Source organism: Melopsittacus undulatus, chromosome 10, assembly GCF_012275295.1.
Source record: "Melopsittacus undulatus isolate bMelUnd1 chromosome 10, bMelUnd1.mat.Z, whole genome shotgun sequence".
Classification (NCBI taxonomy): domain Eukaryota; kingdom Metazoa; phylum Chordata; class Aves; order Psittaciformes; family Psittaculidae; genus Melopsittacus; species Melopsittacus undulatus.
In genome coordinates, this window is record NC_047536.1 from 35,186,496 (window position 1) to 35,209,113 (window position 22,618).

The 22,618-nt window shown below is 40.6% G+C and overlaps 1 protein-coding gene across 4 annotated transcripts; it reads right to left on the reverse strand.

The window, feature by feature from the left end:
* Positions 1-3,693: 3,693 nt before the first annotated feature.
* Positions 3,694-21,814, reverse strand: LOC101879896 (protein-glutamine gamma-glutamyltransferase 6-like). Of its 4 annotated transcripts, none has more exons than XM_031054522.2 (13): positions 21,671-21,814; positions 19,127-19,300; positions 18,139-18,378; positions 17,519-17,637; positions 16,239-16,343; positions 15,285-15,462; positions 14,334-14,469; positions 13,070-13,173; positions 10,956-11,198; positions 9,076-9,423; positions 7,959-8,116; positions 6,429-6,562; positions 3,694-4,644 (listed from the first exon to the last, which is right to left on the reverse strand). In XM_031054522.2, exons 1-13 carry the CDS (start codon positions 21,675-21,677, stop codon positions 4,491-4,493), a joined length of 2,100 nt encoding a protein of 699 aa, XP_030910382.2. In that variant the 5' UTR covers positions 21,678-21,814; the 3' UTR covers positions 3,694-4,490. The 4 variants fall into 4 exon arrangements, with proteins under 4 accessions (XP_030910382.2, XP_030910380.2, XP_030910381.2 ...); XM_031054520.2 differs by having other exon boundaries at positions 16,215-16,343; XM_031054521.2 differs by having other exon boundaries at positions 9,076-9,420; positions 16,215-16,343; positions 21,671-21,813.
* Between the last annotated feature and the right edge of the window lie 804 nt (positions 21,815-22,618).

A 22,618-nucleotide genomic window follows, 5' to 3' on the forward strand; every position in this document is an offset into this window, starting at 1 on the left:
TTAAACACTGAAACTGAACTGAGTGTGCTTGCTGAGGGCAGTTAATAATGCTGACAGCCTGAAACCGCAGTACCCACAATGCTGCAAAGCTTGGAACTTGGCACAAGCTTTAGGGTTGATTTTCCTTTGATCAGCAAGCTTCCTTTACAAAGAGTTAATTAGGATGAGGTCATTCCAAGCTTATGTGACAAACACTGTCTGAAACAATTTCCTGGATTGTATTTACAAAGACATACTGAAAGAATTTGAATGACTTGGCTCTACTGCATGCTAAATATAATGGCAGTCTGCATTGTTGCAAGATTTAATGAGATTTTTTTTTAAATACCATCACTACCTCAAGGCCGTTTTTGAGGTTAGTGCAGGACTGCATTCCCTGACTTTGCAAGATGCTGCAAGACTTAATTGATGGGTGCAAAGCTACCTATTCCCTTCTCCTTTGCCTGGAGAAATCTGAATTCCTGTGTGTGTGTATGTGTATCCTTTTCAATCTTCATTCCAGTGTTCTGGGCTGACTAGTTTTGACAAGCTCCTGCTCCCTTGTAAATACATGAGTTGGTGGCAAAATATTGTAATAAGTGTAATAAAATAGGAGTTCATATGTTTTGAAGATTTTGTTGGCTTTAAATCAAAGCCATTTAAATGAAACCTCAGTTTAATCTGTGTCACAAAGTCAGTTTGTGTCTGTGAAACGTTCTTTCTGGGTGAAGTTTGTGGACTGCATTGCTGGACAGTACTAGGCACTGTCAGGAGGAAGAGGTCAAATTATCTCTTAGGAACATTCAGATCTTTGCCATTTTGGCTAGTTAACTCTAGAAGGAAAAAATAAACACAGCGCGGGGAGTTAGACATGGATGGCATGATGCCTTCCTCATGGAAGATGATGATCTACTTTAAGTAGCTTTGTAGAACCAGGATGTGTAATCGTTAATTGTGAATTTTCATATATCCTTCTGATTATATGGTCTTGAGCCTTTTATTCCAATCCTGTGCTTTCTGAGCACTTTGCAAAGTATCTCCCTCTGCAAACAGAAAAATAGTTTTTTTCTGTCTGCTTTATGATACCTGCATGAAAGGAAACTGGTAGAACTTCTTGTGGCATAAATTAGGAGGGTAGACTCAATGACTTTCTAAGATACATATAAAGGGCTGGGTGAAGTGTGTGGCAGCAGGTGTGGGCAAGTGTCAACCTTGGCGGTAGTGTCAGTGCAAAACAAAAATACATGTCATAGGCTGCTTTTTCTCATGTGGTCTTGTGGACAAGTTTGACCAGTCCTCCTGGTAGTACAGTAAGAAGTTTCTGACCAAGAGAAAAGTCACCCAAACTTTCCTCCAGCCCCCACTCCCATTTTATTAAAATGCATAATGCAAAAATAATTTGGACCTGTGCATTGACTGACTGCCTGTGTTGGTTATGGTTTCTGATCACTACTACTGTCTGTTAGATCTAGAATAGATTCAGACTAGTAGGGGATGAGACTGCAAAGCCAGAGAGCATTGTAGGGTACATCCCCCACACACATTAATTTTCCTCTTGGGAAACAGCTTGTATTTATGCTTAGCAAAGCTTTTGTAAATACTCCTAGGCAACTGCAGCTGTTCCTTATGAAGATACAGTTTCAAATCCTTTGCTGTGGGACACTATGATAGCTCAGTCAGTTTTTCTTGCAATATATCTTCCAAATTGGCACCTTAAACTTGTCCATCAGTTGTATTTAAAATGCAGTGAAATATAGCAGTCAGTCTCAGAGTTACATATAAGTCCTGAAAGTTTTTAGCTGTCCTTAAGTTAGAAAAGTTATAGTAGAAAGTGTTTAGGTAGTTTCTGTAAACTAAACAGTACAGGTATCTGTTTCTGCAGTTGCCTTGCAAAACTGAACAGCTAAGTCAGCAGAGTATTGAGAAATTTACTTATTACATCAGCTGCATTTTCCTGTCTCTGCCCAATGGGAATGGGAACCAGGTTTTCCCCTCTGGTAAACTCATTTAACTCTTTTTAAATTAATTTCCCCCCCCCCTTTCTTCTCTCTCTTCCGTTCCCCCCCCTTTTTTTTTCTGTGAGTTGCTGATAGCTGTTTTCACATTTGTGGCTCTACTACTCTATAGGACCAGTTGCACTTGTGTTCTCCTAAACTCATGGAAACCAAATGCACTTAGTTTAGATGAAAATAGAATAATTTCTTGAGTTCCATGTTCTGTTTTCCTATGAATTCTTAACATTTCTCACATCCTAAAGATCAAATCACCTTTTAAAATAGAAGTTCTTTATATTTTCTTTTTAATGCTCATTAAAAGAGTAAGCTGCAGTAAAGACTATTTCTTACCACTTCTTTTAAAAGGATGTTGTGTATATTCATGCATTTACATAAATAATATATCTCCAAAGATGATATTGTCTTAGATAAAAGTAGGAATGATACTTCTGTGCATGTGATTGATAGAAGAAGGAGCCTTTAGCAAAAGGACCTTTAAGACTTGGATAAAACATTATGCTCCTGGAACAGAGAAGATTTTATACGTGCAACTGCACTCCTGAATGCACTTGCTGTGACATCTCTATTTCCTTAACCGATTCAAATACAATTTTACATTAAAATGTAAATTTACTGTAAATTTACTATCCATAAGCTTCTGTGGAAGAGGGTGATTGTAGACATGTGGCCAGTTGAACAAGTTTTGGGAATGAGCCTGTAGGATAGGGGCAATAAGACATGTTTTGTTATATTTTCCTTGGTAAACATCTTTTTTTCCCCTTCCCAGGAGACAAATACTTTATTTTCCTAGTAGAGCCAACTAAAGTAATTGATAATTGAGGCTGTAATGAGAAGGTAAATTTGTAAGAAAGATGTGTATACATGAAAATTTGCATGGTGCTTAACTATAGTGTATCAGTGACAGAAAGGACCTCAAGATCATCTAGTTCCAGCCCCCCTGCCATGGGCAGGGACACCACACACTAAACCATGTCACCCAAAGCTTTGTCCAACCCAACCTTGAACTCTGCCAGGGATGGAGCATTTATTACTTCTTTGTGCAACTTGTGCCAGCGCCTCACCACCTCACAGTAGAGAACTTCTTATATCTAACCTGAACTTCCCCTGTTTAAGTTTGAACCCATCACCCCTTGTCCTCTCACTACAGTCCCTAATGAAGAGTCCCTGTCCCTAATAAAGAGTCCCTCTCCAGCATCCTTGTAGCCCCCTTCAGATACTGGAAGACTGCTCTGAGGTCTCTACACAGCTTCTCCTCTCCAGACTGAACAGCCCCAACTTTCTCAGCCTGTCTCCATATGGGAGGTGCTCCAGACCCCTGATCATCCTCAAGGCCTCCTTTGTGCTCACTCCAACAGCTCCTTGTCCTTCTTACACTGGGGACACCATTACTGTTCAGAGTGCTCCAAGTGAGGTCTCACAAGAGCAGAGTAGAGGGGCAGGATTACCTCCTTCCACCTGCAGGTCATGCTTCTTTTGATGCAGCCCCATATGCTGTTTGCTTTCTGGGCTGCAAACGCACACTGCCAGCTCATGTTCAGTTATGTGCTTTGGTTTCAGTCAGATTTACTGTGATGATACATTGTTATCTTTGGAGAAGTTTCATTCTTTCTTGTGGTTCATTCAGAAGGAACTCTGCGCATTTTGAGACAGTGGTGCATGTGTAACGAGATATGCGTGTGAATAAACGTGTCAGTCCAGATGACAGGTCACATTTTTACTCTTTAATGATGTTCTGCTTAATTTCTGTTTTCTGGAACAGCTATTCCAGCCTATTACTATTTCAGACAGTCTAGTACTTGCCACTCCTTAATCAAGGTATTGCTTCTTTTATTTGCTTTTATACTGTTACTCCCAGTCACGTCTTTGCCAAGCATTTAATTTTTTATGATTTATCACATGATTAAGTCATGATCTGAACAGGACAACTCCTGAATCAAGGAGTATTGCTTATTGAATAGCTTCTAATTTTTTCAGTCATAAGAAAAGAGTTGTAATGCTGTCATATCTTACTGCTTCATTTTCCTCCTAATAATTAAATGAAATAATAAATTTAATTCTGGAATTGATTTATGTCAGCTATTTGGACAGTATTTTGGCTGTTATTGAATAAAATTTATATTTAGTGATTATATTTGAGTTGTGTTCAATGAATCTTACACAACAGTGATTTTAAATTGTGTTCCTTGAAAAACTAGCTGTTATGATTGCTACAGGCTCTAATGCTGAAAACCATCACGCTTGATCCTCTCCTTCAGGTTAAATTATGTAATGATTTCCACTAGGAATTCTATTCATAAAGAATCATTAAACAGGTTAGGGAATGAAAAAGATGACATTGTCTTTGCAAGTATAATGTCTAGTACCTTTTTCTTAATTTCTGTTCATATTGTGTCACTTTTCTTTGGCTGAGTAGTCTGTGCTTCTGGGCAGACGAATGTATGAATGCTATATCAGTCTCATAAACAGAGCCAAAACTGTACTGATGTACAGGTCATCTCACTGAGCAGGAGCCACATCAAGCATTACAAACCCCTTAATGTCTGAAAAATGGCTGCAAAACAAGTCCACCTGAAGCTGCCTCTTGCCACTGCTGTAGGGTATGATTTCAAATTGGACTGTTGAGCTCTCCATGGGGTCCATTCTTGCCACACTGAAAGAAAGAATACAGTTGTAAGTTCAAGCATGTGAAAAATTCTGACTATGTATTCTTCAGAGTCCACAAATCTAAGAGAGTATGGAAGGGAAGAATCAGAGGCTGCTGTGTTTGCATGCTCCTAGCACAGGTGCACATAACCTTCCATGTCCACAGGCCCCACAAGACTATCCTTGAGGAATTAATCAAGCTGGAATGGATGTGGTGGAGTAGTTGCAGTTCTCAACCTGTGATAGCTTTTGTGAGACCTCACTTGGAGTATTGTGTGCAGTTCTGGTGTCTTCAACATAAAAAGGACATGGAACTCTTAGAACAAGTCCAGAGGAGGCCACGAGGATGATCAGGGACTGGAGCACCTCCTGTATGGAGACAGGCTGAGAAAGTTGGGGCTGTTCAGCCTGGAGAAAAGAAGACTGCATGGAGACCTCAGAGCAGCCTTCCAGTATCTGAAGGGGAGCTATAAGGATGCTGGGGAGGGACTATTCATTAGGGACTGTAGTGATAGGACCAGGGGTAACGGGTTAAAACTTAAACAGCAGAGGTTAGATTGGATATAAGGAAGAAATTCTTTACTGTAAGGGTGGTGAGGCACTGGAATGGGTTGCCCAGGGAGGTTGTGAATGCTCCATCCCTGGCAGTGTTCAAAGCCAGGTTGGACAAAGCTTTGCGTGGCATGGTTCAGTGTGAGGTGTCCCTGCCCATGGCAGGGGGGTTGGAACTGGATGATCTTAAGGTCCTTTCCAACCCTAACTATTCTATGATTCTACAGGGGATTAAGAATTATGTCATGAGGGCAAAATATATTGAGCACCTGAGGAATGATCAGAAGGATTACCTTTAGAAGAGCTCAAAACCAAGTATATATTACCCTGAACACTCACAAGGTTTGTAGTACTGTAGATATGCTCATGCTGTATTTTGGTGTGGTAAATATAATTACCTATTGATTTTATGTCCGTAGTTTGAAAGGGTCTTGGCTGTCCAGCACAAGGAGAGTGATATTAGCACCAGAAAGCAGAGAGTATGGGGGAAAAGGGCCTCTATGATCTAAGGAGGTATTGAAGCTGAGCAAACCCAATGCTAGAAAGGCAAATTTAGGTTCAAGGTCACAATCTAGGCCTGAATTTTGTATTCAATGTAAGTGAAGCCCTAGTGATTTGTATCATAATCCCACTTTTGCCATCTTTTTTTTGTTTTCCCCTCACAGTTTCTTTGTGAAACTTCCCCAACATAAAAATTCTGAAGACTTCAAAAAATGTTTTAAAAACAATAACAGTGGAGGAGATGGGAGAACAGTTTCTGTACAGTATAGTGCATGGTAAATTGATATGATAACAATGGACACATTTTAAAGACATTTCATTATAGTATATGTCCTGGCTCTTTAGTAATTTAATATCTGAAGGAAAAAAAAGATAGCATTTTTTTCCTTTATCCTTTAAAGACTGTTTGATTTTCCTTCTGCAAACCACAAAAAGAAGAATGTTTTAAAACTTTTGCCCTTTAAGTAATTCAGTTACTTATTACAGGAGTGTTGAGTTACACGCTGTCATTCGAAGCAGGCTATCTCTCTACTTCCTGAGCATTCTGTAATTCAAGGTTTGGCAAAGGTTGTGTAAAGAACTCCAAGCAGTATATGGAGAGTACTGATGTGGTGGTGTTTTGTCCAAGGTTGGTGCAAACAAGACTCGGGAGGTTGGCTGATTCTTAGAAAACCCTCACTTTTATTCCAGATTTCCCACAAAATTGAAGAAGTTATTAGCTGTATAGCGTTTACGTACTTGATTCGGAGTTGCTCTTTGAGCAGGCCGCTACCTTCTGCTCTCAGGACACAGTCTGTCACCACTTCAGGCAGTGGGTTGGTAAATGTGACCTGCACAGTAACAGCCTTGTGTACCACTGTTGGACCAAGGACCTGGACAGAGAAAACATTCTGCTCAGCCACGGCATTAGACTCACTTCTTTTTCATGTTTTTTTTCTCATTTAATTCCCATTGCAAACTACTTACCTTTTCTTAGGGTCTTCTGGACAGCAAGGAGCCAAGAATTAATATATATACCTATTTTGGGACATCAGGTTCAGGTTTGAATCCATTGTGGCTCGCTGATTTAGTCAGCCTAGTCCTAACTTCTTAGCTACGTCAGTGTATGGTGTTGAGTGTAACACAGTGTATGGTACTTACCAGACTGAGGACATAATGAGAATACAAGTATTAATGTTAATTAACATAATGGAGAAGTCCAACACCCCAGTTGCATTTCTCCATTGTTGAGTGTATGTTTATACAGAAGTTTCAATCAACAGAAACATAAACCCTTCTTGAAACTTAGTCACTGAATTGAAATAATTTAATTCAGGTGCCTGCCTTTTATAAGATGACCCTTATTTGCATGATACAGCATAGAAGTCTTTTTACAAAGATTCACTGAAACTTGGTATTCAGAAATTACCAGACATAAAAATCCAGCGTTTTGTTCCTCTGCGTAACTTTGCTTTTCCTGTATGCTGCTGACAGTGGTTTGGGATAGCTAATATAGTCTGGAGCTCTGAAAGACTCCACAAATTATCATACTCCCTGTATGTTGTTTACAGTACAGTAGACAGACAGCATTCAATTCCATGTCTGAGGCAGCATATGAATATACTGAGCTGTCCAAAAGAAGTTAGGCTAGTTAGATTAAAACTTGCTTTTTATCCATTGTGCAACATCTGTCACTTGTCTGTCTTAAGGCAGTAAAGAAAAAAAAATAGCCTCTGGTTCTAATTATTCAGCATTTGAGATGTTATGAGATGAAAAGTGCCCCTTTTCCTGAGAAGGTAAAAGAACTTCTTTGAGGATTAATAATAAGAAGCCTGACAGCCCCAGCCCCAGGTATTATCAGTTAAGTAGATTTCTTTTGTAAAAACCATGATTCCTAAATAAACTGGAAGAGAATAATTAGACTTCCCTTACAATAATGGAGTCATAGATGTGAGCTAAATCTCTGTGTCTCTGTTTCCCTCTGTCTGTCTGTTTCTCCAGAGATAATCTTACCTTGTAACCCTCGTAATACTGAGAACTTTTATCAGTACTGTATCAACAACCAATGGCAAGAATGCCATAGCACAGCTGTGTCTTGGAATAGTTTGCTTTTCTTTAGGGTATTTCATTTCACTTGTATCATATGGTTTGTTACTAGAGCAACAAGATCAAATCACCCTCAGGCATGATTTCACTTCCCACCCTCCTTTCCATGAGGAGTAAATAGAGTAAGGATTCTAGTTCTTCTCAACACATCTCTACAGGGACACAAAGGGGTCTAACTTTTACCTTGATGGTGAGAAAAGGATGCTGAAGTACAATATCCTTCTCCACTAGAAGCGAGGCTCCCTGTTTGGTTTCACACACAGCAGTCACTAGGATCTTCCTGTCATCCATCAGAGCATATTTATACTGGGAATAGGAGATCTTGATTGAAATATTTTTCACTGGAAAGTAAATAAAAGCAGTGTTTCCATCTCTTCTTTTTCCTGTGTCTAAGCACCAGCTATCTGTAATCTATCTGTATTTTAAGGAGCAAGGATGCTATTACCCTGGGGCTGTCCCTTTGTGGGTGTGACAGCCCATAGACAGGAATGATGCTCATGGGTGACTTTTACTTACATTCACATCAAACACTAAATTCTCAGGTACAGTTTGGTAGCTGGACCATTTGGAGGATGGATATATGTGGCAACCCCTGCTGGTGGGTTTGGTTTTTTTTCATCTATCTGAAGCTGACCGTTTAATGCTCCTTCCTTGCAAAGAAGGCAAAAGTGAGAACGTGGATTGGTTTAAATGCCCTTGCTGAAGCAGCTGTCCAGCCTCTGCCTTAAAGAGCATGCACCATCAGCCTGTGTGCAGCGGATCTCAGTACATTGAGAAAAAATGTTACTGTACTGCTGGAACAGTGGAAAGGCTTACGTGTGTGTGTTAGCTTCAGAGGGCAGCTATATTCATCTCTTCTACGTGTGTCATTTTTTCAGCACTGGCCCTATAAAAGCAGGGCAAAGGCCACTATCTGCAGGTAGTTCCTGTTCTGCTGCAAAAGATGTATCCTTATGTTTCTTCCTCAAATCTGTGTTTATATTTTGCTTATGGGGAGCTGATATCTAAGTAGTCTCCTATGTATGTCTTGTAGTTGTTCTATCTTATTAAAAAAGGTCTTAATGGAGAACTAATAATGACTGTGCTGGGTCAGACGAAAGGTCACCCAGCTCAGTATCCTTGCTGACAGTGCTCAAAGGCAAATGGTTAAGAAGGGGCAAATGCATGTTTCTCTTCCCCTGAATAGTCTTAACCTCCAACCGTTTGCAGGTCCTGCACTTCTTGAGCCATTCATTATTTCTATGTGATTTGGCCACAAACCAAAGCTATGTCTTGTAAGCTGTAATAAAATTTAAATTACCTTCTTCAGATCCAAGTTTGATAGACCTAGACAACTGCAAAATCTCTGCCTTATGTTTTCTTGTGTAGAGAATGGCTGACGCCCTCAGTTTAACCTTTATGGTCTTAAAATCTGAGATTAAGTTCTTGAGTGCCAAGATTAGGAGGATGTCCTGGCCAATTACAGGAGATGCATCAAGGATCAGCTTCCCTGAAATACTGGGTGTTTGTGCAGGCTGTGTCGTATTTTGTCTCCATGCTACTGAAGATTGTCTTCTGTGTCTTTTAATTTTGGTTCTTTTCCCAGTGCGTATCACACCAAGCAGCTTCAGTGCCTTTTTATACACCTTTCTTTCCTTCCGGGATCCTGCTTTGAAAGATAACGTGGTCAGAGGTCTCATGAATGTTGGATATAATGCAAGGCAGCTATAATTGCTCTCAGTAAATGCAGTTTAGGAAAGTTGAGGAGGGCAAAAATATACATGAGGAGAAAGTGAGGTCTAACCTAAATAATTGTCATACAAAAGCAAATGAGTGTACATGGCCATAAAGGCTGGAACGTAAAAGCTACCTGTCAGCTTCAGCTGGCTGATCATAGGCACTTGTTAGAAGTTACGAGCCTGGAAGAGCTCATAGAGCTCGGTGCTGCTGTAATTGCCATCTCCTTGGAAATTAAGGGTGAAAAAATCCTTTTGCAAGAACGCTCCCCAGACAACTCCCCCATGTGTCATAACATAAATATTCTCACCACCTAATCAGCACAGCTGGGACAGGATGTTTACAGAAGTAGCTTTGATTTTGTATTGAATACATCGTTATTTCATCAAGGGCCACAAAAGCTACATTGAGTCATGATCAGCTGACAGATGATCAGCTTTAGTTTGCTGATGACACCAAGCTGTGTGGTTCGGTTGATACGCTGGAGGGAAGGAATGCCCACCTTGACACGCTTGTGAGGTGGGCTGATGCCAACCTCATGAAGTTTAACCATGACAAGTGCAAGGTCCTATACCTGTGTCAGAGCAATCCCAGGCACAGCTTCAGGTTGGGCAGAGAAGAGATTCAGAGCAGCCCTGAGAAGAAGGACTTGGGGGTGTTGGTCAATGAGAAAATGAACATGAGCTGGCTTCAGTGTGCACTTGCAGCCCAGAAAGCAACCGTGTTCTGGGCTGCATCAAAAGGAGCATGACCAGCAGGTCGAAGGAGGTGATCCTGCCCCTTCTGCTCTTGTGAGACCTCACTTGGAGTATTGTGTGCAGTGCTGGTGTCCTCAGCATGAAAAAGACATGGAACTCTTAGAACAAGTCCAGAGGAGGCCACGAGGATGATCAGGGGACTGGAGCACCTCCCATATGAAGACAGGCTGAGAAAGTTGGGGCTGTTAAGCCTGGAGAAGAGAAGACTGCATGGAGACCTCAGAGCAGCCTTCCAGTATCTGAAGGGGAGCTGTAAGGATGCTGGGGAGGGACTATTCATTAGGGACTGTAGTGGTAGGACCAGGGGTAACGGGTTAAAACTTAAACAGCAGAGGTTAGATTGGATATAAGGAAGAAATTCTTTACTGTAAGGGTGGTGAGGCACTGGAATGGGTTGCCCAGGGAGGTTGTGAATGCTCCATCCCTGGCAGTGTTCAAGGCCAGTTTGGACAAAGCTTTGCGTGGCATGGTTTAGTGTGAGGTGTCCCTGCCCATGGCAGGGGGGTTGGAACTGGATGATCTTAAGGTCCTTTCCAACCCTAACTATTCTATGATTCTATGACAGTGAGCCCTACAACTTTGAAAATTCACAATTCCTTTGTTCCAGAAAAAGTAAAGAAATTAAGTCAGTGCTCAATCCCGTGAAGACCTAAATTTTTTTTTCTTCTCACCGTCAGTGGCTAGACAACTGTAATAAAGAACTTACCTTCTGGATATTTGTAATTAGCAGTGACATCCACACGGGAGTTGGTGCCCACTGCTTTGGTGCTGATAAATTTTCCAATCTTCCTAGTATCAGAATAAATTCTCTCTTTTCTTTTGTTGCTATAGTGAATCCAAGTAACATAGTCAGCATTCACTGCTGCAAATACAAATGAACTGTCATAATCCAGGTTCACATCCCCTTCCTTAATGGCTCTAGTGGAGGCAGGACCACACTGATATATGCCTGTAATAGAGAGAGGGAGAAGTTAAATGACTGCCTGTTGCAAAAGAACACTAATCATGCTGACAGCAAGAAGAAGAGGTAGTCACTCCAAAGACACATTTGGATAAAGTGATTTGTTTTTACATCTGTGTGTTACGGTAACAGCATATCCAGAGATTCTACTTGCATTTTCTATCAAAAGGTAAAAGCACAGAGGAGGTTGTAAGGCTACTAAGGTGTAGGAATTAACACTTTCTATGATGCGTACTGTGTGAAATGTTCTGACCCTCCAAAGCTTGCAAAGCTGTATGCTAAGCTGTTTTGTGAAAGGAGAGGATGGGCAGAGAGTCTGAAGTGTAGTCAGACTTATGAGATGTGAGCCATCAATGCTGTATGTGCATTGAGAAAAACCAGGAAACTAAGTTTGGTAAACTCAGTCGTGGGGAATGAGAAGCACTTTATCTGGAGTTTGATGGGTTTTAAATGGCCAAATAAATTATTCTTTTGATGGACGTAATCAAACTAGATCAAGTAAGTTCTGTCTGTATTAGTAAACAAAGCTAGAGCCAAAGTGTGAACCCAGGTGCTGGCTACTGGTTGTCAACACTGTTTCCTTGCTAGCAAGTTCCCTAGTGTGATTATTTCTTCCCTTGGCAATGAGATATCTTTCAGACAGTGGCTCTGAAGATTTCAGGGAATGGGACAGGGTTTGTTCCCAGCAGGTTGTGCTGTTATTTCGGTCTGATATGGGAGTTCAGTGCTGTGAACAAGAGCCATTCTATGTCTTGGTTTTAGAACCAGAGAACAGTTTGGAGTTTCATTCATGTGGCTTTGTATATATATGCCATGTTCTTGGATGCCACAGGGATATCATAAATTCCTACCCATTCCAGAGAGTCCAGTAAAATACAGGGTATAGTCGTGGGGCATATTTTATTTTCTGATGTAAACTGTTTGGTTCAGCCCTGTGACTATAAGCTCTGAAATCTTTACTTGGCATCTTACTAAAAGGGGGTTTAATTTGTTTTGCTGCTAAATCTGTGCAGTGCAAGCCAGCAAATGTGTCTAATGCCAGCAGCGTGCCCTTGCAAGGGCACTTCCTTCTACTCAGCACTGGTGAGACCACATCTGGAGTGCTCTGTCTACTTCTGGGCTCCTTGTACAGGAAAGATATGGACATACGTGAGCAAGTCCTTCACAGTGCCACAGAAAAGATTAAGGGATAATAACTGGGGCTGTTCTACCTGAAGGGAAGGCTTGGGGGAATCTTATCAATGTGTATAAATACCTGGTGGGAGAGCGTAAAGGGGACAGAATCAGACTCCTCAGTAATATCCAGTGAAAGGACAAGTAGCAGTGGGCAGAAATTGAAACGCAGAAAATTCCATTTAAACAACAAAAAAAAAACTTTTACTGTGAGGGTGGTCAACCTCTGCGACAGAGCTTGACAGAGCAAGCTCAGGGAGCCTGTAGAGTATCCATCCTATGAAATATTCAAAACCCCACTGGATAGGATCCTGAGAAACCTTTTCTAATTGACCCTGTGCTGAGCAGGGGGTTGGAGTAAAATATCTAAAGGTTTGCCTTAGCTATTCTGTGTCATTTTACGAATCTGTTAGGAGCTAAGACAAGCAAGGGTGAGATAGGTGGACTTAAGATGTGCTGGCTTTTCTGGAGGCAGAAGATAAAACAAAAGAACTGCATGCTAGTAGGCAATCCAGAGGCTGACAGAAAAGCGTGTACTAGAGATTGATATAGGTATTACTTTTCTTCTGCACCTGGATTAATGCTACATCCACAGAGAGCAGAAGGAAGAGAGCTATCCTGAAATTTCAGAACCAGTCCTTAGGAGTAACAATATCTACAGCTTTTTATATTTACAGCAGTGTTACCTTTGCTCCTTTCCTGGGGTGTTGCATCCAGAACCTGCCATCCATCATAAAAAGAGCCAAGATCTCTTCTAATGAACCAGCTTTCATTCCAAACATGGAAATTCCTATGAGGGAGGTAGAATAGGGAATCTCTAATTCATACAATTAATTTTATATTGAAAGATTTGGTACACATTTCTGGTAGAGTGCATGAAATAACTCTTGTTGAGTGATTAAAAACTCTCTGGAGAGACCAGCTGTCAACTCCTTGAGTACCTCTTTAGCCTTCTTTGCCAGTTTTTTGTGTTCAGATCTCTGAGAAATGTTGGGATGTTATGAGAAAAACATTAAAAGGAAAATAATTCATTGCGAAGTCAAGTGTTGAAGAATTCTGGACATTCCAGAGCAACATACTTTACAGCCAAAGGTCTCCTGTGCATGTTACTATCTGCTGGCATTTATTTCACAGTTGCTTTCTACTTCATGTCACATATAGCCCATTTGGTCCACATAGTATAGTGTGCTTAGTGACTGAAACACTTATGCATGCAGTACAACTCATGTGCAGTGTGATATTTTCTGTCTAGAAAGAAATGGCATGTTCTTCCTAATGATGGATTTATTTCTCAGTTGCATTAAATCACAGAATCACAGAATCCCAAGGGTTGGAAGGGACCTCGAAAGATCATCCAGTCCAACTCCCCCGCAAGAGCAGGGAAACCTAGAGTACATCACACAGGAACTTGTCCAGGGGGGCCTTGAATATCTCCAACGTAGAAGACTCCACAACCCCCCTGGGCAACCTGTTCCAGTGTATCATTTTTACTTTGGTAATCTCATAGTACTGCGCAAGGGATGTATAATGGTAATCATGAAAGACTTATGACAATCAACAGCATGTAGCACAGAAACTGGGTTTAAAACTCTGGGGCTCCTGAGAGTGCTCTGCTCTGGGAATCGAGGGACCAGCTGGTTCCATTTTTGGGCAAGAGGTGAATCACTTCAATTAGGTTTTTTTTTACTATTTAAACTTTCATACAGTAGAGACAAAATTAGCAGTTATATTTTCAAGTTATATGTTCAATAGCAGTGGTACAAAGCATCTCCTCTGCTAATTCTTCGTAATGCTGAAACTGACCACATGCTGCATTTCTGAACACTCCCCTGATTATTTGTTATAGGGTTTTTTAGCACTGGGAGCATGTGATTTTTCAGGAGCATGATATTTTAATTAGAGGAGAATATAATGGAAGAAATACTAAGAGAAAGAAATAATTGTATTTACCACACACTGTCTTCGGTCAAGTGCAGGGTCTTTCCAGAAATGTCAACGTACTTATCAACACTTAGATTTATATTCCTGTCATGAGCAGAGTTGAAGTTTGTAATAACACGAGTAGGTATTCCCAGAGATCGTAGAACTGCAATATAGAATAACATGAAAGTGCTGTAAATCCATTATACAGACATTTAGAAAGTATTTTTCTGTTCCTTTTTAGGAAAAGCAGTCTAGTGTATATGTTTTCAGTGGGGAAACAAGCCCTCAGAAACTTCCCTGTTAGATAATGATGCAAGTCACTGTCATTGTGTACAATTGCTTAGAAGACAGCTCCACTCGCATGACATTCTTAGCTGCCATGTTCTTTTTAAGAGTTAGATTCACCCATTTATTTTAATCTTTCATTCTTCATCCTGTTCTTTTTCCCATTTTCTCCTTGTGTTTGCTTCTGTGTTGCCTTCTTTTTCTTCTTCCTGTCTGAGACATACCCCTCATTTACATTATTTTTCCTTTGTATTTTCCCCAAAGTGACACTTGTTTCAGAGCAGCTCTGAATGGAACCTGCTAAAATGAAACGCTTTTCCCAACTTGCAGCTACTTTTATAGGTCCTCTGAAATGTGATTTGTTTTTTTGTCATCAGTAGGTAAGACACAACACTGGCATTGTGAGGACATAGACTTAGAAGAGCACTGGTTTTAATTTGAACTCTAGCTTTGAAACAGGAAACCTTGCTCTTTTCAGCCTGTAAACTGCTTTGCATTTTGTTTGGTGATTCAGAAAACTAGGGTGCAGTACTACAACTTATGGTTGTTTAAAATAGAAGAAAATAACCCTTCATGAATGGAAAGCATAGGTTCTTCACTCTCTCTGTCAGAGTTTCAATATCACAAAGTTAAAGCTAGACAAATTCTAGTAAGCTTCCTTTCTGATAGTATTCTTCACCCCTTCATGTATACCTGTGCACATTACTCCTGCAAAGACCCAGCATTGGCCATACCGGACAGGTTTGTATCTCCCCCTGTACCACTTTCGGAGGATGGTCACACTTCCACTCCACTGTAGAGGGTTGGTTCCTGAGCAGTATTTTCCATTCCACTTCCCTTCCACTACTCCTTTTTCATCATTGCTGTTAACCTAAAAGAGTCCTTCTTATGAGAAAATTAAAACATTTACAGAAGGGAAAGAGGGAATGACTCTCTTTGTGCCACCTTTCTCATTGGCTGAGTAGTGGGATATAATATTTGAATCCAAGATAGGATTTTATCTGTTCACATGCAACAGTTGGAATGTGGTAGTAGGGCATGTATTCATTCTAAAACGGAAAACTTTTCAGTAGTCTAGTTGTGCAGTATGTTTGTGAGGATGGGGGTGTGTTGAAAAGATGGAACTGTTCAAGGAAATACATACAGGTCTCCCTGAACAAATACCCTTTAAGTGAAGAATATTAAATACACACATGAAATACAGCTATGTCACCACGGGTTTTCCAAAATACTTCATATTTCCCTTGGTGTTTGAAAAACTTAGCAAATGATTTCAGAACAGACACAAGCTTTCCAAATTAGTGAAAGATCTGTTACCAGGTTACCCAGAGAAGCTGTGGCTGCCCCATCCCTGGCAGCGTTCAACACCAAGTTGGATGGGGCTTGGGGCAGCCTGGTTTAGTGGCACCCGTCCCTGCACATGGCAGGGAGGTGGTACTGCTTTAAGGTCCCCAAACCATTCTATTCTTGATTCTATTGTTTCTGAAAATATATCTCAATTTTGTCTCTTTTTTTTTGCAGAAAAGTTAGCTACTCCAATAAAACATCACAGGATTCACCATAAAGTATTAGGGGTTCTGATAGTAAGTGCATTGTACACCTGTAACTAATTGATCACTTTACCATAGCACTGATAACCCTGCTCACATAGATAGGACTGTTTCGGTTGGATACATCAACAGCTGGATCTTGGCAGTGGTTCAGGCTTCGATCCAGTATAGCCAGAGAGATATCAAGGATATCCTCTTCAAACTGAAATCAAATCAATCAATAAATTAAAGGCTAATTTTATAAATCAACCCAAGGATGAACTCCCAACCTACTTTCCTTCTCCTAGTGCAATAGCATGATGTTGGTAATACAGGAATTTTCTATACTGTTAAAGAAAATAGGGCCACAAAGAAAACAAGCATTACATTGCTGAGCCTCCATAATATTTGAAAGACAGATATTTCTGAGGGTGGTTTGGGGCCATTGCTAGTATTCACAAAGACATTACATGGCCTGGTGGAACACACAAGACTACTCCAGATCTGGGTTATCAGGCTTCTCACTCTTGCACATCCTGTCTTGCTCCCACAGGTACCCTTATATATGTTATAAAAGCTGATGGACTGTCTGTACCTTATATCAGATGATCTGAATGGAAAGAAATCCACAAAAATAATTATTGTGGATCATAATCACTGGGACACTGTGTTGGGCCCAGGGTGCCATAGTGCTGTGGCACTATTGCATGGATGCAATCAGGCTAGGATGCTGCATGACCTCTAAGACAGAAAGCAGGTCTGGCCTTGTTTCATTTATTAGTGTAAAAGTAGTCACAGTGATCAGGAGGAGCACTGTGTACAACTGCTGGTGCAAAAGTGAGTCAAGAAGTGGTCTGGAATGGTTTTGGCTGTCCCAGCGAGTTGCAGGATAGCAATGTGACTACCTGTAGACTGTAACTATGACTGTAGCAGTTATACTTAGGAAGCCAAACTGATTTTCAAAATTCCCAACTTGAGTTACTTCGGTTGAGTAGATTTGGGATATTCTTTTAGTATCTTCTGCCCCATTATTGAACCAATTCTGTAAATATTTAGATGTACTAGCCTTGCAATACCTAGAGGTTAATACTGTAATATTTTCCCTTGCCCTTTACAAGGGTCAAGAAACAAGTAGAATTTTGCCATTTTCTGTAATAGGCAAAAGAAAATGAAAGTTATGCTTTGTTTATTTCGGTATTAGCACATGCCAGACAGGGAAGATGATCCTGATGATGCTGTAATGTGTCAATAAATGAGATATATATCTGCAAGTAAAACAGAAGTGAGAGAGGAATTCTGAACTCTTATGCTACGAGGTAATTTTTGTCCCTTCTCAAGAGCCTATTTACCTAATAATGTTCTTATTTTCAACATTCTAAAATAGATGATGCTGTTTACCTGCCCAAAGTTCCAAGCTTCTTGTTGAATATTTTTTTCCAGTCCCTGAAATATGATTCCACTGTCATTCAGGACATACTCCCATCGCTCCTTTTCATTAGCCATATAGACATCATCATCTAGAAACAGAATGAGACATACTGACTGAAAGCAAAGTTATCTTGCTGTAAGTGAAAATCTCATTTGAAGGGGAGTTCAGAGAACAGGTCAGGCTGCCTGTGCATTCACACTTAGGACTCCATAATCATTTACAGAGTGAATAATATAAGCGTGAAGTTCCTTTAAGGGGAACTGACTATGCTCCTGTCCCTTCAACTAATCTCAGTATGTGTCTTATTGGTAGATACCGCTTGGTTTATAATTGAATGCAAGTATCGGGGGGGGAAATATAGAATAAATATTTGGAATATTTCCTGCCTCTGATTTCTTACTCTAGAAGCAAAAGACAAGCTCTTTGATGCATTGCAGCACTGAAGGGGCAAAAACTTAATCCTCAATGTCAAATAAAAAAAGTATCTTTCTGTAGCTGTGACTGTCAGTTGCATGCTTTACCATGACACCCAGATTTCCTGACTGAGACACATTGAGTTATTTGAAGGATATGATACACCAAAACATACTTGGACACCAGGGATTGAAGAGTAGCACAAATTGGCCCAGGAGTGTTGAAGAGCTCTTGTTCCCGGAAACAATATGGAGCTTGAGTTTGTATCGTCCAATGACAGCATTGGCTGGGCTGAATATTACGAAGTTCATGCAGCCAGGCTCACTGGGCTTTTGGGTTGCACTCCAGCCACTGGCACCCTCTTCAGAAAGGTTAAATACAGCTTTGGTCTGCTGCGATTCTGCTGGATATGGTCCTGCCAGAGGGAAGGACAGCAGTTCTGAATGACAGCTGTAGGTGACAAACTTGAGGTCAGTGATGATCTTAATTCTGTACTTTTTTGATGAATACTTTGAGAGATTGTGGTGTGTCAGGTCCAATGCTTATTCAACATAAACTAGCTGCACTCCGATGCAGTGAATCTCTGTAACCTGTTACATGCACAACCCTGTAAAGGTGAGTACACCCATAATCATTCTAGATGAGCTTGTTGTCCTGAAAACAAAATATGCAGGCAGGATGAGTCACACATCGTAATACGCGTTTCATTGTTAATAGTTGCCAGAGGAATTTTTTGGAAAAGTTTTTTTTGGAAGATACGGTTTATGAATGGAGTCATATAGATGTTCTCATAATAGGGAACACATGAAGTTCAAGGGTTGTTTAAGCAGGTGAAGCAGAGAGTTAGGAGTGGGGGTGGGTGGTCTGTGATCTGAGAGAGGTGGAATTGTAAAAATGTTTGGGGATCATAAAATGAAAGATCACAACACGAATGATCACAGAATGAGAATGGCCCCTACCTTTCTGGTTATTATTACCTTAACTGTCTTTTGCCTTGAGGTACAGATGGAACTTTAAAATGGGAGCTCCTAAGCCTAAAAGGACAACAAATACTGAATTCATACAGGACAAAGTTTAATGATTCAGGAATGGACTGCATAGCTGTAAGGCATTTGTGTTTTGGAGTTGCAGTGACTTGAATGTGAGTGTTGTGGGGAAATTACCTGTGCTTGCAATAAAGGTGAAGTTGTCCCCAGATTGCTCTGTTGCTTGGAGGTTCAGAGTGATGTTGAAGTCCTGACCTCTCCTCAAGATTGCTTCTGTGCTGCTGTAATCAGAGGTGTGGTGTGCGGCTTTATTTAGTTTGGATTGCCAGTTGACATTTGCTATTTTCAGGGCTAGAAAGACACAAGGCAAGTTAATTAAAACATTCTTCCTTCAAACATGTACATCTTTTCAGCTTTTATAATGTAATTTTATTATATGGCTGGGTTTACATGCTCTAGTAAAATAAGCAATGACAACTTAGAGGAACACCTGCCATATCTTTCATGCAGGCAACTCTCAGAGACAGAAAAAAATATCCATTCAGGGAATTCATCCTTCATTTAAAAAATAAATCAAAAAAGCTATTATATTTAGCTAAGACTTTGTTTTGAAGAGGCTGTTCTGCTGTACTATGTTCCTGCTTTTTTTCTGCGGGAGATCTCTAGTTCCCAGAATGCTTTAAAGATGTACAGAAAGAAGTATTAAAACTCATGAGCAAGTGTATGCCTAATCCTGGGAGTGCTGTGTGACAGCTGATGAAGAAAAGGCTAGTATCTTCATTGTTGGACTTGCACATTATCTTCTTTTGTGTCTTGTATCAGTTATTTCAGTTTCGTTGCTTTAAGCTAGGTGTTTTTTCATGCTCTGTTGGAGAAAGATAACCAGTGGAGGACAGATGGCAGCATTAGGTCTGGTATATCTTGAGGCAGTGCTATGGATTGCTCAATTGTATCATAATGAAACCCACCTGGAGTATTGAGACCCTACTTGGACCACTGTGTGCAGTTCTGGTGTCCCCAGCATAAGAAGGACATGGAGCTGTTGGAGTGAGTCCAGAGAAGGCCAAAAGGATGACCAGGGGCTGGAACACCTCCCATACAAAGAAAGGCTGAGAACATTGGGGCTTTTCAGCCTGGAGAAAAAAAAGCTGCATGAAGATCTCACAGCAGCTTTCAGTGTCTGAAGGGGAGCTATAGGGATGCTGGGGAGGGACTCTTTGTTAGGGACTATAGTGATAGGACAAGGGGTGATGAGTTCAAACTGAAACAAGGGAGATTCAGGTTAGATATAGGGAAGAACTTCTTCCCTGTGAGGGTGGGGAGGTGCTGGCACAGGGTGCCCAGAGAAGCTGTGGCTGCCCCATCCCTGACAGTGCTCAAGGCCAGGTTGAACACAGGGGCTTGGAGCAAGCTGCTCTAGGGGAAGGTGCCCCTGCCTGTGGCAGTGGATTGGAACTGTATGAGCTTTAAGGTCTTTTCCAGCATTAACCATTCTATGACAGATTGCCCACTATTGAAAATGGGACACTGAAGCACAGATTGTTACAAAAGCTTTCCACCTTTCTTTATCCTTGATCAGTTAAAAAAACAATGACAACAACAAAACAACAAACAGAAACAAAGCAGAAAAAAATACAGAACCCTCTATGAATTCATGTGTTTGAGAAGTGCCTTTCACCAGTACAGAATCATAGAATTGTAGAATGGTTTGGGTTGGAAAGGACCTTAAGATCATCTCATTCCACCCCCCTCTGCCATGGGCAAGGATGCCTCACAACAAACCGTGTTGCCCAAGTCTCTGTCCAACCTGGCCTTCAACACTGCCAGGGATGGAGCATTTACCAGTTCTTTGGGTAACCTGTGCCAGCGTCTCGCCACCCTCAGTAAAGAATTTCCTTGTATCTAACCTGAACTTCCCCTGTTTAAGTTTAAACCAATTGTCCCTTGTCCTATTGCTAAAGTCCTTGATGAAGAGTCCCAATATGATATTCCAAAGGAATTCCACTTGACAAAAACTTCCTACCACGACTAGAGCATGTTAACCCTTTGCAGACCAATGGACCTGGTTTAGCACCACCTTTAATCACTTAATGAAGTTCATCTCTGAGGAAATCCATATGGTTCTACTACAGAAATAGGGTGGGATTTGAGATGATATTAATTTTTCAGCTTCTAGATAGACTCCATGTGTGTCTATGATGCATCTTTCTAACTAGAAAACTTTCCAGTCAGCATAAGAGTCAGAGCAAGTGCAATGTCATATATAGATAGCACAGGTTAATTGTAGACATGCTGCAAGGAGGTGAACCGATAGTCCAGAGGCCATCAAGTGACTTGTCTGAGGCCAGACATCAATTTGATGTCAGAAAGGAATTGCAGCCTGGAACTTCTGTGTGGCAGTTTGCCCAGATCATGAGTCAAAAATATTGAGTATGTGGCTGCAAAAACACTGTATGGACCAGTTAATGCATATGGTAGAAAAAATACTTTTTTACTCTATTTTTCTGTGTTACAGGAACAAAGAAAAATGTCCTTGGTATTATTAAAAAAAAAAGGAAAATTGGTAGTTCTCATAGAATAACCCATAAATGCAGTTAACCTAAAAAGATCTAAACAGCCAAGAAAACAGCCAGATGTAATTTATCTTGTTTCCTCAGCAAATCTCACTCATCTGTATTGGAAGAGTGATTATCTGGAGCAATCATCCTGTTATTAACTTACCTGCCATAATGTTTTTTTCTTCTTCTCTACACTTGTGCGTAGTTCAGGTTATGGATACAAAAGCGTGCAAGAGCATTCTGAATCCTCTTCCACCAGCATGAATAACAAAAGGTTTAGGACTCAACTGTACAACTTAGAATTTATACAACTTGGGTGTGACCTGTGGTTGCAGTGCGGTTACTGTTTTTGTAGTAATGTCCTATGTGAGCATCTACTTATGATGGCTTTAATTGCACAGTCTTGATTCAAATTATGCTTATTTAAAACTGGTGAATGGCTGAGGCAAGATGATAAACAGTATCCTGATGTTGTAATTACTAAGAGAGGAAAATGAAGAAATACAGTCTAAAGTAGACAGAAGAAGCTTACTTTTGGATGGTTTCGTTTGTGTCAGTTTAGGTTTTTGACAGTATGTACAGAGGGCAGATATAGACAAATATACATATCTTACAGCATGGATGTATGGGACATGGAGTAATCTAATTAGTTTATAATAGCATAAACCATTTTTTTGGGTTCTTTTTAAAGGCAGGTCTGCCTGAAGACCTTTCACATAACTGCATAGAATTCATTCTTTCTTGGAAGCATCCAGAGAGGTGTGATGTTCTCATGATCTGTGCCTGGCATGATTACCTGTAATATGCCTTTCTTAGTAAGAAGCAATACATCCCACTGAGATGACATTGTTATTACTATGCAGTCACCTATGTACTGGGGTTTGCATGGCAGCCTCTGCTCTTAAGAATTTTTCTTTATAGCTTGGTGTTCATAACACAGGTATGTAGTTTCTCTATAGCTATTTGGCATGGCATCCGGAGCTGAGCCCTGAAGGAAGCTATGGAGCTCTTGTGCTGTGTGAGCCCTGCCCACTCTAATTTCAGACACACTCTTCTCCACTCTTGAAGCTCACTCACACTCTTTCCTCCCTCATCCTGTGTCACGATTTAT

Coding starts and splice junctions, on each gene's coding strand:
- LOC101879896 (XM_031054520.2), bottom strand. Junction 14,470..15,284: donor TGCAGGAGTAATGTGCACAG/GTATACATGAAG, acceptor TCTATATTGCAG/TTCTACGATCTCTGGGAATA. Junction 6,563..7,958: donor ATCCTTTTCTCACCATCAAG/GTAAAAGTTAGA, acceptor TTCTCTGTCCAG/GTCCTTGGTCCAACAGTGGT.